This window comes from Cricetulus griseus, chromosome 4, assembly GCF_003668045.3.
Source record: "Cricetulus griseus strain 17A/GY chromosome 4, alternate assembly CriGri-PICRH-1.0, whole genome shotgun sequence".
Taxonomy (NCBI): Eukaryota; Metazoa; Chordata; class Mammalia; order Rodentia; family Cricetidae; genus Cricetulus; species Cricetulus griseus.
In genome coordinates, this window is record NC_048597.1 from 97070300 (window position 1) to 97085150 (window position 14851).

At 49.1% G+C, this 14851-nt stretch overlaps 2 protein-coding genes across 3 annotated transcripts in view; one reads left to right on the plus strand and one right to left on the minus strand.

The window, feature by feature from the left end:
• Suds3 (SDS3 homolog, SIN3A corepressor complex component) overlaps positions 1-9238 on the minus strand; it is a 28570-nt gene extending 19332 nt beyond the window's left edge. The window contains exons 1-5 of the mRNA XM_027413785.1: positions 8990-9238; positions 8832-8910; positions 6642-6711; positions 3141-3196; positions 1753-1824 (exon numbers count right to left, since the gene is read on the minus strand). Coding sequence (XP_027269586.1) covers positions 1753-1824; positions 3141-3196; positions 6642-6711; positions 8832-8910; positions 8990-9238 — 526 coding nt within the window. The remainder of the gene's footprint in view (positions 1-1752; positions 1825-3140; positions 3197-6641; positions 6712-8831; positions 8911-8989) is intronic.
• A 3883-nt stretch (positions 9239-13121) lies between these two features.
• The window catches only part of Taok3 (TAO kinase 3), a 162544-nt gene continuing 160814 nt past the window's right edge, over positions 13122-14851 (plus strand). For both annotated transcript variants that reach the window (XM_027414189.2, XM_027414190.2), the window contains exon 1: positions 13122-13327. The gene's annotated coding sequence lies outside the window, so the exon portion shown is untranslated. The remainder of the gene's footprint in view (positions 13328-14851) is intronic.

The following is a 14851-nucleotide window of genomic DNA, read 5'->3' on the forward strand; positions in this document are numbered from 1 at the left end:
TGCAAAGCTGTCCTCTCACTCAGGCCCACCCAGTAGGACAGTCCAGTGAGACACAACACAGTCACCTTAGAGGCAGAGTCCACATGGAAGCTTTCAAAGTGGGCAGGACCCCTCCAGAGCCTCCAGAGGACAAGGGTCTAGGCTCAGCTGGGACTTAACTCTGAGGCCTTCCCTGACAGACCCAAATTCATCATGCCCTATGCTAAGCTTCCTCAGTCCTACTGTGTGTTGGACAATTATTGACTGTTTATCCTTAGTCCTACTGTGTGCCAGATAATTAGTAACTGTTTACCTATACGATGGCTATTCCTGGTTGTCAACTTGACAACATCTAGAATTAACTAAAACCTAAGTGGCTGGGTACACCTGTGAGAAATTCTTCAATCATTTGAAGTGGGAAGACCCAACCTTTAATCTGGGCCATACCTTTTGGTGGCAGCCCATATAAAGGACATGGGAGAAGGAAGCTTGCTTTTCTTTGCTTGCTTGCCCTCGATCTCACTGGCAAGTCCATTCCTTCACTGCCATTACAGCCTACTTCTTCCGGAGTCCACCATATACTGAAGACCAGCTGAGATAACCAGCCTAGAACAACTGCTGGCTTCTCAGACCTTCCATTGAGAGACAGCCACTGTTAGACTAGCTGGACCATAGCCCACAAGCCACTCTAATAGATTCCCTTTCTGTGTATACTCATTTTCTCAGTTCTGTTTGTCTAGAGACCCTAATATAGGCCAGCAGCCTCCACTGGGAGGCTGTACAGTCTGATAAAGCCAGCACTTGAGACAAATCATGTCTGTGACTCCTGTCTTTTCTGGGTCAATATGGGCCTACTACATTTGGTTCATAAAGACCATGGACAGACCAGAAACTTCAGGGTGTCACAAGTCCCATGGCCTCCTTGGCAAGCCTCAAATCCTGCAGACCCATTTCCCTGTGACAAGCACATTCACACATACTCCATGGAGCTTTCAGACTCCCAGAACTCAGACTAAGAGTCCGGACATGATGTCTGATGAAAAGCACTTAGAGCAAAGAAGCCACTCATCTCAGAAGCCAGGGTCACTCCGGCCCAGGGAAGTGTGAGTATAGGAGCCTGCTGCATGGTTCTTTAACTCCTATTGTTGTTTAACTTTCTGTAGGCAGGTATTCTTGGCCAATGAAGTGGTGGGTTTCCTAAAGCCATGGACAAGTTCTGGTGACTTCACACGGCTTAAAGTACCAGTGTGCACAGATACTGAAGCACACTCAGCACAGTACTGATGTGCACAGATGCTGGACCACACCAAGCACAGTACTGATGTGCACAGATGCTGGACCACACTGAGCACAGTACCAATGTGCACAGATGCTCAAGCACACACGCTAAGCACACTCTATGTAGAACAGACCAAAAGCATTCTAATCCACTCAGTGTCTGAAACACATGGAGGCCATCACAAGATCACTCTCTCCTCTCGGGTACAGAAGAAACCAAGCTAACCACAGGCATGGTAAAATACAGCTCCTTCCACAGCAGCACCTCAGCAAGGAGACCAAGCAAGGAGCAGAATGCTGTAGGAGCAGCCCTGACGCCCTCAACTCCTGGAAGGTACCTGGACAACTTAATGCAACTGCAGCTTTGGCACACCCCCTTCCCTTCACCTCTCCCCCAGTGGAAGATCTGGGTGTGTTCTGGAGAACAATTCTTGGCATTCTACAGGCATGGACAAGCGGGAGGCATGCAGGTGCCATGTGCACACTGGAGCCTACCTGCATTCCGGATTCTCTCTCTGTACTGTTGATCCAGCTTCTTCATCCTCTTCTGATATTCCTGCAAGGTACCTGACGGGGCATTCACAAAGCAGAGTGACTCAGAAAACCAGCCTGCTCTACACACGCCCCCCCCAAGTCACTTTCTAGAATCCAGAGCAGGCCTACAGAGTCGTACCAGAGGAGAGGAGAGACACACAGCAGACAGTCCCAGAGGCCACGTGGAGCCCCACATCAGCCCTCTGCCCCCCTGGGAGGGGGTGAGGTGAGTAGAAGGGCACAGGGCACCCAGGAGGTGATGCTGACCACAGGCTCCTACAGAATAAGACAATGGGCCTCACTCTCCTGAAGAAGGTTCATCCCTTTTACAGTGAGGTCTAGGTCAAGGCTACCCAGGAACCCTTTCTACAATGGCAGAAATCTCTACCTTTGCAATGTCCCATACAGTGACCAGTAGCCATATGGGGCTACTTCAGCCCATGGCAGTCAGATGGTACATGCACAAACCCTGACACCTTTGCCCGTTCATCTCTCCCCAAAGGAGCTGTCATGAGTCCCCAACTGTAGGAATCACTCGTTGGCACAGTACCCAGCAAAGGATCAGGGCCCAGGAGCACACCTCCAGGCAAGGAGGTGGCCATCGGGGAAGCAGCTGCACTGACAGGGACCCTACAGTGTACTGCAGAGATGGCAGCTAACCCGCTAGGGTTCACTCATGGCCGACGCTCTGCTCCAGGCCCTTTTTCTTTAACATTGTAGATGAAGCAAGAGATGGGACATGCCCCAAAGTCACATTCCTTAGAGAGCAGTGACACTGGGTTGCAAGCCTGCTCTCAGTCTCAGGCTGCCACTGTACTTGCAAGACATGGGCACTTACAATTTACCAAAAGAGAGCAGTATGGTGAGGCATGGGTTTGGCTTAAGAAGGAAAATCTGGCTCCTTTGATAACAATATCCTTCTTGCTTAAAAATGTTTTTCCATTTGTGTGCATACGTGCATGCCAGCATGTGTGTATCCAGAAGTCAGAGGACATCTTTTGGAGTTCTCTCCTCCTGCCATGCGAACTGTGGCATCAATGTCATGTCATGAGGCTTGATGGCAAGCTCCTTTACTCACTGAGCTATCTTGCTGACCCACAACATCCTCTTAAAAAAAAAAGTCTATCTTAGACATGGTGCCTTGAGGACCCATGGGAAAATTCAAGAATTTGTTCCATACTGAAAACAGTGAACTATAAAAATCAGAAACTCACTTTTTTGATAAGACAGCAGAACGTGTATGAGATGACTAACACAAGCCAGACTCAACCCTCATGCATGCTCCCAGACAGAAGTAAAACCTAAAGACTTCAAGGACTTGTGGCCCAGGGCGCTGTGGAGGCACCTACCTTCCTGTAGCTGCTGCAGCTGTCGCTTCAAAGATGCCAGTTTGTCCTGATACATCCTGCAAAAGAAGAACTCAGCTCTCGCTTGGCACAGGCAGGCCCATGCTGTCCTGAGAACGCCATCAGAGAAGGGGAGCCTGGCTGAAAATGTTCGAGGTAAAGGGATCACAAAGAGACATGCCCTTGCACTCCTGCAGCACAGCGTATGCCATCCTGTGAAGCAGTGTGAACTGTGCGGAAGTGAGAGCTGCAGCATTAATATGTCTACAGCAAGGGTTAAACAAGAGTGCATTAATACATGCCTACAGTGAGGGTTAAGCAAGAGCACATTAATACATGCCTACAGTGAGGGGTAAGCAAGAGCGCATTAATACATGCCTACAGTGAGGGGTAAGCAAGAGCCCACCAAAATATCAGGAGAAGGTGCTACTCTCTGGGATTTAAGATGCAGAAATGAGGTTAAACACAATTCCTGTATCGAGTCTACACAACCCTACAATTACATTATAAATGGCAAAGGGACTGGGGACATGGCTTAGAGGATAAGGGCACTTGCCACCAGGCCAGATAGCCCGAGTTCTATTCCTGGGCCAACACAGTGGAAGGAGAGAACCAACTCCTGCTAGTTGACCTCTGACTGCCACAGTACAGCATGGCATAACCCCTCTCAAGGTACAAAACAAACACACAAAAATGTAATTTCAAAAAGGATCGTGGCTGGTGGAATAAGGAAACATCCTTAGCATACCTCCTCTACAGACAGCACAGTGTATAAGCATGAAGTCTACAGCCAACCTTGGTTGTCACTATAAAGCTTCTGCATTTTCAGGATCAGAAACACAATGCCAACTGAGGCTCAAAAGTTAAAATGAAGGATGGCTGTGCAGCCCCAGGTGGGCAGAGCACAGACACACTGAGCAATGTGACCTCTTCTTCTCAACACTCACACAGAGGTGTTACAGGCAACCACACACACTAACAAGTCTGTCTGAGCTGTGAGTCCCGGGCTGGGGTGATACTTTTGCCTCGACATGGAAAACGCCCCCAACTTCCCAGTGATAAACAGCAACAACAAAGGCTTAAGAGAACACCCTTCAAACAAGACCTTTTCATTCCTCAAGAAGACTGGCAAATGCAAGACACCTCTTTTCAGAACAGTGACAGGCCTGAGGGCCCCATCCCAACCCCTCTATCATGACAAACCCTAATGAGCTCATATTCATCACGACTAAGAGTGTTCAGCTTTCATCACAATGGCTGCCTAGCTTAGTAAGCATGAAGGAGACAAGATCAAGCAAAGCATCTCTGAAACTGCTGCTGAGGAGGCTGGAGAGGTGGCTCAGGGGTTAAGAGCACTGGCTGCCCTTCCAGAGGACAGGGTTCAGTTCCTGCCCCTATGTGGCAGAAGACAGCAGTCTGTAACTCCAGTTCCACGGGATCCAATGCCCTCTTCTGGCCTCCTAGGGCACTGCAAATGTGGTACACAACATGCAGGTAAAACACCCATACACAAAAAAGAAAAATAAATGGATCTTTATTAAAAAAAACAAAAACAAACAAACAAAAAAAAACTGTTTCTGAAACATGATAAGGACAAGAGGTAGATGGGGAGATGCCCAGAAGGCATGTGTCTGAGAAGTCTGTGGAACCCAAGCCCCACTACACAGAGGGAGTAGCCAATTCTTGCCACTGAGCCCTCTCAGAAATGGAATGCTTGCAGAATGATAAAGGAAGGGGAGCGGGGACGACACCAGATCCATTGTGATCACATCCTAGAAGAGTCTGTGACAACCCATTTCAAACAAGCCACCAGATGCCACCAGTAAAAAGCTGGCAAAGTAGAAAGGCCAGGCAGAGTTCCGGGACACAACTGAGAATACACATGTATGAATTATTCATGTAACCTTGTTTCAGCACTGACCACACCTGGCAGAGTTGCTCCTTTGGGTTCAAAAGCTAGAAAATGTCAGATTCCAGAGGTGGCCAAGCACATTGTTTAAAGGAGACTCTGGGGGTCAGAAACGTGGACCACCTGCCCTATAGGAGCGGAAGGGTCCCAAGACAGACCCAACAGGGTCTCAAGATAGATCCAACAGGGCCTCAAAATAGAGCCAATCACCACTTTCTAAAAACTGGGCTAATGCCTCACAACCTGTAATCCAGCACTCAGGAGTATGAAGCAGAAGGGTTGTGATGAGTTCAGGGCACCCCTGGGTGACAAAATGATTTCCAGATAACTTTGAACCATGGAGTGATACCCTCTGGCTAACTCATCTTTCCTGGACACAGATAAAGTTTGGGGCAGAACAGTGGCAGGCACCTGTAGCCCCAGCTCTGTGGGTGGCTGATGCAGAAGGACAACTGGAGCCCAAAAGTTTGAGACCAGTGTGGCAACATGGCAAGAGCCAGGTTTGTTTCTTGTTGGCGGTTGCTAGTATTTTTCTTTTTCTTTCTTTCTTTCTTTCTTTCTTTCTTTCTTTCTTTCTTTTTTCTTTTCTTTTTTTTTTTTTTTTTTTTTTTTTTTGGTTTTTTCAAAACAGGGTTTCGCCGGGCATTGGTGGCGCACGCCTTTAATCCCACACTTGGGAGGCAGAGGCAGACGGATCTCTGTGAGTTCGAGACCAGCCTGGTCTACAAGAGCTAGTTCCAGGACAGACTCCAAAGCCACAGAGAAACCCTGTCTCGAAAAACCAAAAAAAAAAAAAAAAAAAAAAAAAAAAATCAAAACAGGGTTTCTCTGTATTGTTTTGGAGTCTGTCCTGGAACTAGCTCTATAGACCAGGCTGGCCTGGAACTCACAGAGATCCTCCTGCCTCTGCCACTAACACCAGGCTCATGTTTTTCTTTATTTTAACAAAACAAAAAACAGAAAAGAAAGAAAGAAAGAAAGAAAGGAAGGAAGGAAGGAAGGAAGGAAGGAAGGAAGGAAGGAAGGAAGAAAAAAAGAAAAAGAGCAAAGCCAGGTGTGGCGGTGCACACCTTTAATCCCAGCACCCTGTGAGCTGGAGGCTAGCCTGGTCTCAAAATCATTTCCCCCACTCCACCCAAAAAAAGCACACAGGGCTTTAGTTTCTCTGGGCGCATGTGACCATGGCTGAAGACAAAGGAGGGGCTTAAGTGAGGATGTGTGAGAGCAAACAGAACGGATGGCAGGAAGAGTTCAAAGAATGCTCCAACCCCAGCTTTCCTGAATTCTCAGGACACCTAGAGTATTGCCAACAATATGCAGCCTAGGGGCCTGCAAGATACCCATTTCTCTGGGCACCAGCTTTCAAATCAGATCTATGATGGCCTCATCACACCCCCTCCCCCATTATTTCAATCATGGCTCTTGCTAGCATACCGGCAGAAGAGCCCATAACAGGTGAAGACTCTTAGATGTGACCAGGGGGGGAGATTATGAGGAAATGTGAGCTTTGCAAACACTAAGGTCACAATCAGGGTCTCTATGAAGACTGAATCGACTCTGTATTCCAGAGGGAAAAGGCATAAAGCCGGACTCACTGCTCCTTCATCTCCACGTAGTCTTCCTCATCGTGCTTCGCCAGGTCTGTCTCACTGGCGTCCTCAGTGTCTGCGTGAAATGAGGGAAGAAATGACGGCTGAGATCAAAAGTCACAGAACTGGTATCGTGACAGCATAATTAATGGGCATCTGGGAGAATAATAAATTTCTACCCACTTCGGGTCTGCATGAACCTACTAGCAAAAATAAGTGCAGTAAATGTGGTTAAAACAAAGAAGAAAATGCCAATGCCTTTTGCATCTTGGATTTATGCTGAGTATCTGCTTTTGTTTGACATACAATCAGGAAGAGGTCACAGCAGACAGGCAGACCTGATGGAGGCCACACAGCAATGGTGTGCAGAGAGGACCTGGGTGCGTACATGCCCATCCCACCACACATTAGATATAAACGGTAAAAAGGAGGCCGTCCCCACAGCAAATTCAGTTCTAAAAACTGATATGTTTTCAAAGTTAACAGATTAAAAAAAGGGAGGTGGGGAGGAAAGAAGATCATTTTTAAAAAATTGTCCAAGCCAGGTGATGGTGGCACTTGCCTTTAATCTCAGCACTCTGGAGGCAGGGACATGTGGGTCTCTGTTAGTTCGAGGCCAGCCTGGTCTACATAGCTAGTTCCAAGACAGTTAGGGCTGTCACACTGAGAAACCCTATCTCAAAAAACCAAACAAACAAGCAAACAAACAAATGAATAAATAAAATTGAAAAATTGATCCAAAACTTGCATGGCCAAAAATAGGGGCTGGAGGCGTGGCTTAGTACAGTTAAGAAAGCTGTTCTTTGCAGAGGATAGGGATTGGTTCCCCAACATCCACATCAAATGGTTTATACTGTCCAGTAACTCCAGTTCCAGGAAATCTGGCACCCTCTTCTGGTTTCAAAGGGCAACTGTACATACGTGGTGCATATAAACTCAGACACATAGACATACACATAAACAAAAATTAATTAACTAAAAAAACATTTTCAATTATATTTATTTCGTTTTATGTATATGAATGCTTCATCTGCATGTGGGTGCACCACTTAACTTGCCTGGTACCCACAGAGGTCAGCAGGCACTAGAGCCCTTGGAGCTGGAGTTGCATATAGACAGTGCGCGAGATCAAAACCCGGATCCTCTGAAAAAAATCAGCAAGCGCCCTAAACGGATGAACCATTTCTATAGGCCCCCATATATAACAACAACAACAACAATAATAATAATAATAACAACAATAATAATAATTTAAACAGGTCTTGAGCAAATAGGTGAATCCAATAGCCCCTACATCCAAGGGGATCAAATTTTGTCTTCACATCGCCCCCTCGTGGTCATTAAAAGCAATGCAGCGTTTCACATTTCGAAATCCCTGGTTTAAAAGCCTTGCCTTCAGTTAAACCAAAAGCAATCAGTTCCTTCAACTTTCTGCTCCGCGAACGCCGCTTTTTTTTTTTGGGGGGGGGGGTCGGGAGACACTTTCACAGAGGTCCTGTCTAGAGCCAGTCAGCTATGTCCCTTAGAACTAGAGAGACTAAGAGGAGCAAGACGATACTCCTAGCAGACAGTTGAAGTAGCTTTTGCTTTTTACAGCCCGACTTTGTGCCAGAATCCTACACTCCACTCAAAGGCCTCCCCGGTTCCCCTCCGTCTCCACCTCTCTACCTAGCTTCTCCCCCACTTAGCTGGCTCCTTCCTCAGTAAACAAAGTCCAGACTGAGAAGTGAAGACCCGAGGAGCGATAACGCAGATGCAAAACACTCGGGGACTGAAGACGAATCCCGACCTCCCCCCACTCCCATGCTTCCACTTCACAGAGGCAGAGCGGATTTCATTTAACCTACCCAGGAAGTGAGGACTCCATACTACCCTGCAAGTAGGTGGGTAAACAAGCCGCTGGGCAGCTTAAGGCCACAAAAGCCGGGGTGGGTGCCAGCCACACGAATACTTACACCCGGCTGGTTCCAGGTCCCCAAGTGGAGCTAGGGGGTTAAGCATTTCGAGGAGAGACGCTGGGCATCACTGAGACCCAAGTGCACTCCGAAGTATGACTTTCTCCCCCGCCACCCAGAAAGGAGCTCAGACACCGAACGGGAACACAATCTTAAAGGGACCCCTGGTTCTCAAGAGCTCTGGCGACTTCTGCCCCCTGCCCCCTAGGCCCCCGGGCTCCGATCCCAGCCCGGGCCGCACCTTCGTCGGACTCGCGGCCCCGGCAGCTGCGCTCGTCGTCCTCGGCGCTCTCCAGCTCCTCGCTCGTCGCTCGGGCCGCCTATGTGTCCCGCGGAGATCGCGGCCGCCTGGCTGCGCCCCGGACGGCCCCCACCTCGCGGAGCCACAGCCGCGGACACCCGGTGCCCCTTGGTGCCGAGCTCCGCCCCCGGCGCCCGCGCTGGGCAACGGGGGCCTCGCGCGGACGGCCACTTCCGGGTCGGAGGCTGCCCGGAGACAGCCTGATCCCGCCATCCTCGAGGCGAGGGGTGAGACGCCGGGCTCCACGTTCTCTCACAAAGCAGCGCCTCCTTCATCGTCGTCTTTAGAATGCTCGATCGGCCGGCCACGGGGGAGGGGCGAAGGGAGGTGTCGCTGAAGTCAGGCATATCCGTGGGCAGCCCTGCCTGCGGTCAGGACCCCGAGGTTGGGAGGACACTTCCGGAGACGGCCGCCAGGCGGCGCCCGGAGTCAAAACTAAAGTGTGTGTGGAGATGGAAGCGACCTGATGGGCGGAGGCTTTGCAAAGCCCTGAATGGGTGGCAAGGTCTGTTATTCAAGCAGATGAACGAAATCAACAGTTCCTTTGGTGGGTGTGGAAGCCTAGATAGCCAGAGTGTGTGTGATACAGAAAATGAGGAGTCTGCTTCCACCCTTGCCTTAATGGGGCTTAAGAATTAAAGGCAAGTTGCTGCCATTCCGTCCCCGAGTCCAGTGAACCTATGTGTCCAGTGTACCCAGGCCTCCCTCGTGCTTCCTTTTGAATAGATTTACCGGGTAAGCTGTTTTCCTGATTTGACAAATGATCAAAGAGCTATCATTCTCCATAAAAAAAAAAAAAATAAGAAAAAACGGTGGCATCAGTTTAGAATTACATAGCCAGGCTGCCCATGGGACTGCTGCCTCCTGTTTCCTCGAATATAATTTCTAAGGTACTTTTGCCTAACCCAGTAACTAGTTAACCTGCTCATTTTCAAGTGAGCAAATAAAGCATTTCCCTACAGGAAATACGTTGGCTAAAATTCAAAAGCCAACGCTGGGCATAGAGGCGCACTGTTGTAGTACCAGCACAGGGCAGGCAGATCTCTGAGTTCGAGGCCAGCCTGGTCTACAAAAGGAGTTCCAGGACAGCCTGGGCCATACAGAGAAATCCTGAATTGAGAACAAACACAAAAAGGCAAGAAGACAGAGTTTCTGCATTTGTTAATTTGCCTGGCTGTGTACCTCACCCCACCCCACCGCCCCAAAAGGGAAACGCAGTATTACAGTTTTGCTTTAAATTAAAAAAAAAAAAAAAGCCTGTCAGTGGTGGTGCAGGCCTTTAATTCCCAGGACTCAGGAGGCAGAGGCAGGTGGATCTCTATGTGGCCAGCCTTGTCTACAAAGCAAGTTCCAGGACAGGCTCCAAAGCGACACAGAGAAACATTGTCTAGAAAAACCTAAATAAATAAATAAAAGTGGGCTCTGCTTAGTGGGTCAAGACTATAATCCCAGCTACTCTTGAAAATAAAAGCAGGAGGGACAGCAAGATCAAGGTCAGCCAGCTTAGTGAGACCATATCTGAAAACAAAATAAAAACAAGGGCCATGGATGCTGCTGGGTAGAACACTTGCCTGGTATGCTGGAAACCCTAGCTTCAATTCCTAATGCGGGGAGGTGGGGATGATGTGGCCACAGTAACACCATTCAGTTGACTCAAATCTGCACTGAAAAACGGAAGAAGTAACAAATCCAGGCAGACGAGAATGCAGTGAAAGGCAGGGTGGAACCCAATACACAGTCTTTCTGATTCTCACAGCCTTTGTGATCAAATTTATTAAATTGGCCCCAGAGAGACTTCTAAAATGGAGAACACTTGTTTTGGGTCCCATTCATTCTGACATCTCCCATTTACTACCTTGTTTTAATTAAGTCTTGGTTCTCTTTGTAAGAGATATTTCCTCTGTGTAAAATGCAAGAATTTCCAGAATGCAATGCTGGATGCGTTTCCCAGAAGTCCCAGGATCTGAAACCCCTTCCCAGTAAGAAGAGTCTTTCTTCAAGCTCATCCTCAGTAGAGGTTTGCAGAGGGGTCTCTCCTGCAGAGGATGAGGTCAGTGTGTGTGTGTGTGTGTGTGTGTGTGTGTGTGTGTGTGTGTGTGTGTGTGTGTGTGTGTGTGTGTGTGTGTGTGTATCCACCCGCTGTTGGAGTTGGATCACCTCTACTATCTTAACTCCACGTTGAGGGACTGGAGCTCCCATTAGTAATGCTATTCACAAAGCAAAGGGGGGAAAATGAAGGGCAACATTTTTGAAATCAGAATTCATTGATACAATGAATCAAAAAGTAGTTGGTTTTGTTACTAAATGGTTACAAGAAGCTGGGCCCTTCTCTTGTAATCTTGCTTGCTTTTATTTCTGTCTCCCTGATTGCTTGTCCTTCGTTAATAGTCATGGGTTTCTGTTGTATGTGTATAACAAAGACACAAACCTGGGTGATGACAGTTACCCCTTTTCTTCCATGGAGACAGCAGAGCTGGCCCAATGAGCAATTTATGTATTAAATGCTCTTCTGGAACAGGGAAACTACATTTTAAAAACCCTTTGTGACTTTAGGCTTGGCCAACTTTTATTCTTTTATTTATCTATTTATTTATTTGTTCCATAAGCCAACTTTGCCTATAAAGCCTAAGTTTTCTTCAAAATCAAGTTTCACCCCTTAAAGTCCACCACTGCTTCTCTCCCTAATATGGTACTCAGTCAGTCTGCTTAGTAAATACCTACCTCAGAGTTTGACCTGAAACTCAAACCCTGGAGCCCTGTGTTCACAACTTCAGGCCTTCTCAGGAAGCCTCTGTGTTCCCACCATCCAGATTTTAAGGGTGCCCAGTGGTTGGGATGAAGTTTGATTTGCAAACAAAGTTTAGTATGCAAATTTGGGAAAAGAGCAGTTTTATGACATGCTTTTTTAAAAAGGGGGAGGGGTAAGTGTGGTGGCCACCACACATCAGGGACAGGCAGATAGATCTCTGAGTCCAAGGCCAAACTATCTACGCAGAGTTCTAGGGCTACACAGTGAGACCCAATCTTAGATAAACAAATAAATAAGAAAAAAAAAGTTTGTAGAGCATTTACTTAGCGATAAGGCGTGTCTACGTCTGCCAAGGCCTAGGGTGAAAATGTGCCCCTGCAGAAAGCTATTTTGAGCTTCTACCGTTAACTGAAGCAACACAGCCATTTCCACAAAAATATGAGACTGGTCCTGGTGCACTTTAATCCCTGGCAAACACTATGCTTCAGCGTGGCTCAGGACGGATCCAGGTTATTGCAGGGTGCACTTGGGGTCAGAACTCAGTGTCCTTCCACCTTTGGTTCCTGAAAGCCTGTGGCCCTGAAAGAGGTTCAACTGAATATGCTTGCTGGAACCTTGCCAAAGTTAACGGGGTTCCCTACCCCAGATCCTTGTACAACAATAATAATCAAAACTCACGAAATGATTATTTCTTTTTTCACTTTTTTTTTCTTCTGTGACAGGGTCTAGCTATCTACCCCAGGTTGAACTCAAACTTGAGGCGATCTTCCTGCCTCTGCCTGCAGAGTTATTAGTTATTGGTGTTCACATCACATCGCGCCACGAATGGAAAGACTTGACTTTTCAAAATGTGTCCAGACCGCGTTAAGTACTTAGCTGTATAGAGTGTTTATCTGGTCTACAGTTTTTTGGGTTTTGCTTTTTTTTTTTTCTCTCCTTTCCATCAGTAAACTGACGTCCACTGAACGCAAGGCAAGAAAACGCCATCCCCCTGTCTGAGACCTAGGAAATATTTACAAGCCCCCAGGAGGAAAGCTTGCCTTGAGGGGGGGGAGACTAGGAGTTGCGAAAGACCTAAGCGAGAGACCTAAGAGATCGGGTCCGTCCCACAAGCTCTCCCACGGTGGTCTCCCAAGAAAAGGCAAGGCATGGGGAAGAGAGCCACGAACTCTGACCCCTGTGCTGCACAAACAAGCCTGGCCGCACCCTAGAGGGCCACGGGTAACACAATTTGAGAGAGCTTCCGCGTTTAAGAGAGCCCCGCCCCCACTGGACCCGCCCACTCCCCCAGATCCGCCAATCCCCTGGATCCATCGACCGGTCGGCCTTCCCAGGGAAGTCTAATAGAACGCCTATATGAGGCAAGAACCCCCCCGAGGCCTGGGATCAGGGAAGGTCAATAGAGAGCCTATCAGAGTGCGGCTGGGGGCGGGGTCGAGGGCGGGGCCGAGCGGGGGCGGGGCGCGCTCCGCGCAGTCGGGTGCGATTGGCCACCCCTGGCGGAGCCGCACCTCGGACAGCAGCAGCGGCGGCAGCCAGGGTCCTGCGTGGAGAGTGGGGCGCGACGCGGGCTCTCGAGCGGAGGCTGCACGTGGGGACCCAGCACGTGAGGAGCCAACACGAGAGCGACTCGGGGCACGAGGGAGAGGAGGCGCGCGGCGTCCGGGCCACGGGTGACAACGCTGAGGTGAGAGCGCGGGCGCCAGAGTGACAGCCGGAGTCCCGGCGCGGGGACCCGGCGCAGCGGTCACGAGCATCCCGGGAGAGGAGTTGCTAGCTAGCGGATCTGCCAGTGCTTCGGGGGACCGGGAAGGACCGGGACGGGGAGTGAGGAGGGGACTCCGAGTGGGACCGTGGGTGAGAGGGGACTCCGAGAGGAATGGGGAAAGCAAGATGAGAGGGCACCGAGAAATACCGCAGGTGAGCAAGGGGACCCCAAGACGGGAGTGGGCAGTGGGATCAAAGAGGAGACTTGGAGAGGGACCCGGGCCAGTGGGATGAGCGAGAGGACCCCGGAGAGACTGCGACGGCGGGATGAACGAGGAGATCAGCCCCAGATGGTCCAGTGAGAAGAACGGACCGGACCCAGAGAGGGACCGGAACCGTGGGATGAGCGGAGGAGACACTAAGAGGGACCGAGACTGCAGATTGAGCAAATGAACTTGAGAGAACCCAGGCAGCGGAATGAAGGAGGGGGACCCAAGAGAGACTTACAAGAGAATAAGCAAAGAACCTCAAGGGAGGCCAGGGCAGTGGTTCTGAAAACGGTGCCCTCTCAATGGATGTGAAGAGGACCTCAAGAAAGTTTAGGACAGCTGGGGGCAGGAGGGGTCCTCACGAAATGACAAGACAAACGGGTGTGGGCTGAGGGACCCAGAGCACAGGGCCAGCACCGAAGAGCGGGGTACCACGAGAGCGTGTAGAGCGTGAGTGTAGCTTTCTGACCTGGCAAGCCAGGCAGGCGCCTGGGGAAAAACACCAGCAGCCTGGGTCCCAGTGGCATTGGGTGGGGACAGCAGCAATGCTGACACCTGGACACCGATGTTCCACTTCTATGAACCCGAGGTCTTCCTGAGGGTTGAGTTCCCGGACGCTGGAAGGGGGATCATGTGATGGGCCCGGGAGTAAAAGACATGGATCTCAAGGGCTGGCCAAGGGCCTTGTGGAGCTTAGATTAGCGCCTCACCTCTTGTAAACAGCAGGCTGACTTCGCATCTCTTTACTATGAAGTTCCAGCTGGGGGATTCATTCATTGATGACAAATCTGGGGGAAAACTAGAGGGGCTTGCATTTGACCCCATCCCAAGAAGTTGGAGGAAGACATCTTTTGGAATAAACATCCTCGCTTTGGATTAATTAGGGTGTTAATTTTAATGCTGTGTGTTCCTGAAGCACTGTTTTGGTTTTGGTTTTAGTTTTTCGTTTTTGCTCCACAAGGAGTTAAGAAACTTTTTCTCATTTGGCAGTCTGTCCCTGTCAGTGTTTACAATGCAGATTTAAGAGAACCAGACTGGTTTTGATGTTAAGCTGTTTAACTTTGATGTGTTAGACACAGTTGGAAGGTCACGGTCAATTTTTCAAAATAGTTACTGGTGTCAATAAATGAATGGCACTTTCTAGGCAAGCTGAGGAGCCAGATATGCATATTCAAAACAGACGCTGTAGGTTTGTCTCAAGGCTGGGACAAAGAACTGAAGCAGTTGAAGTTGAC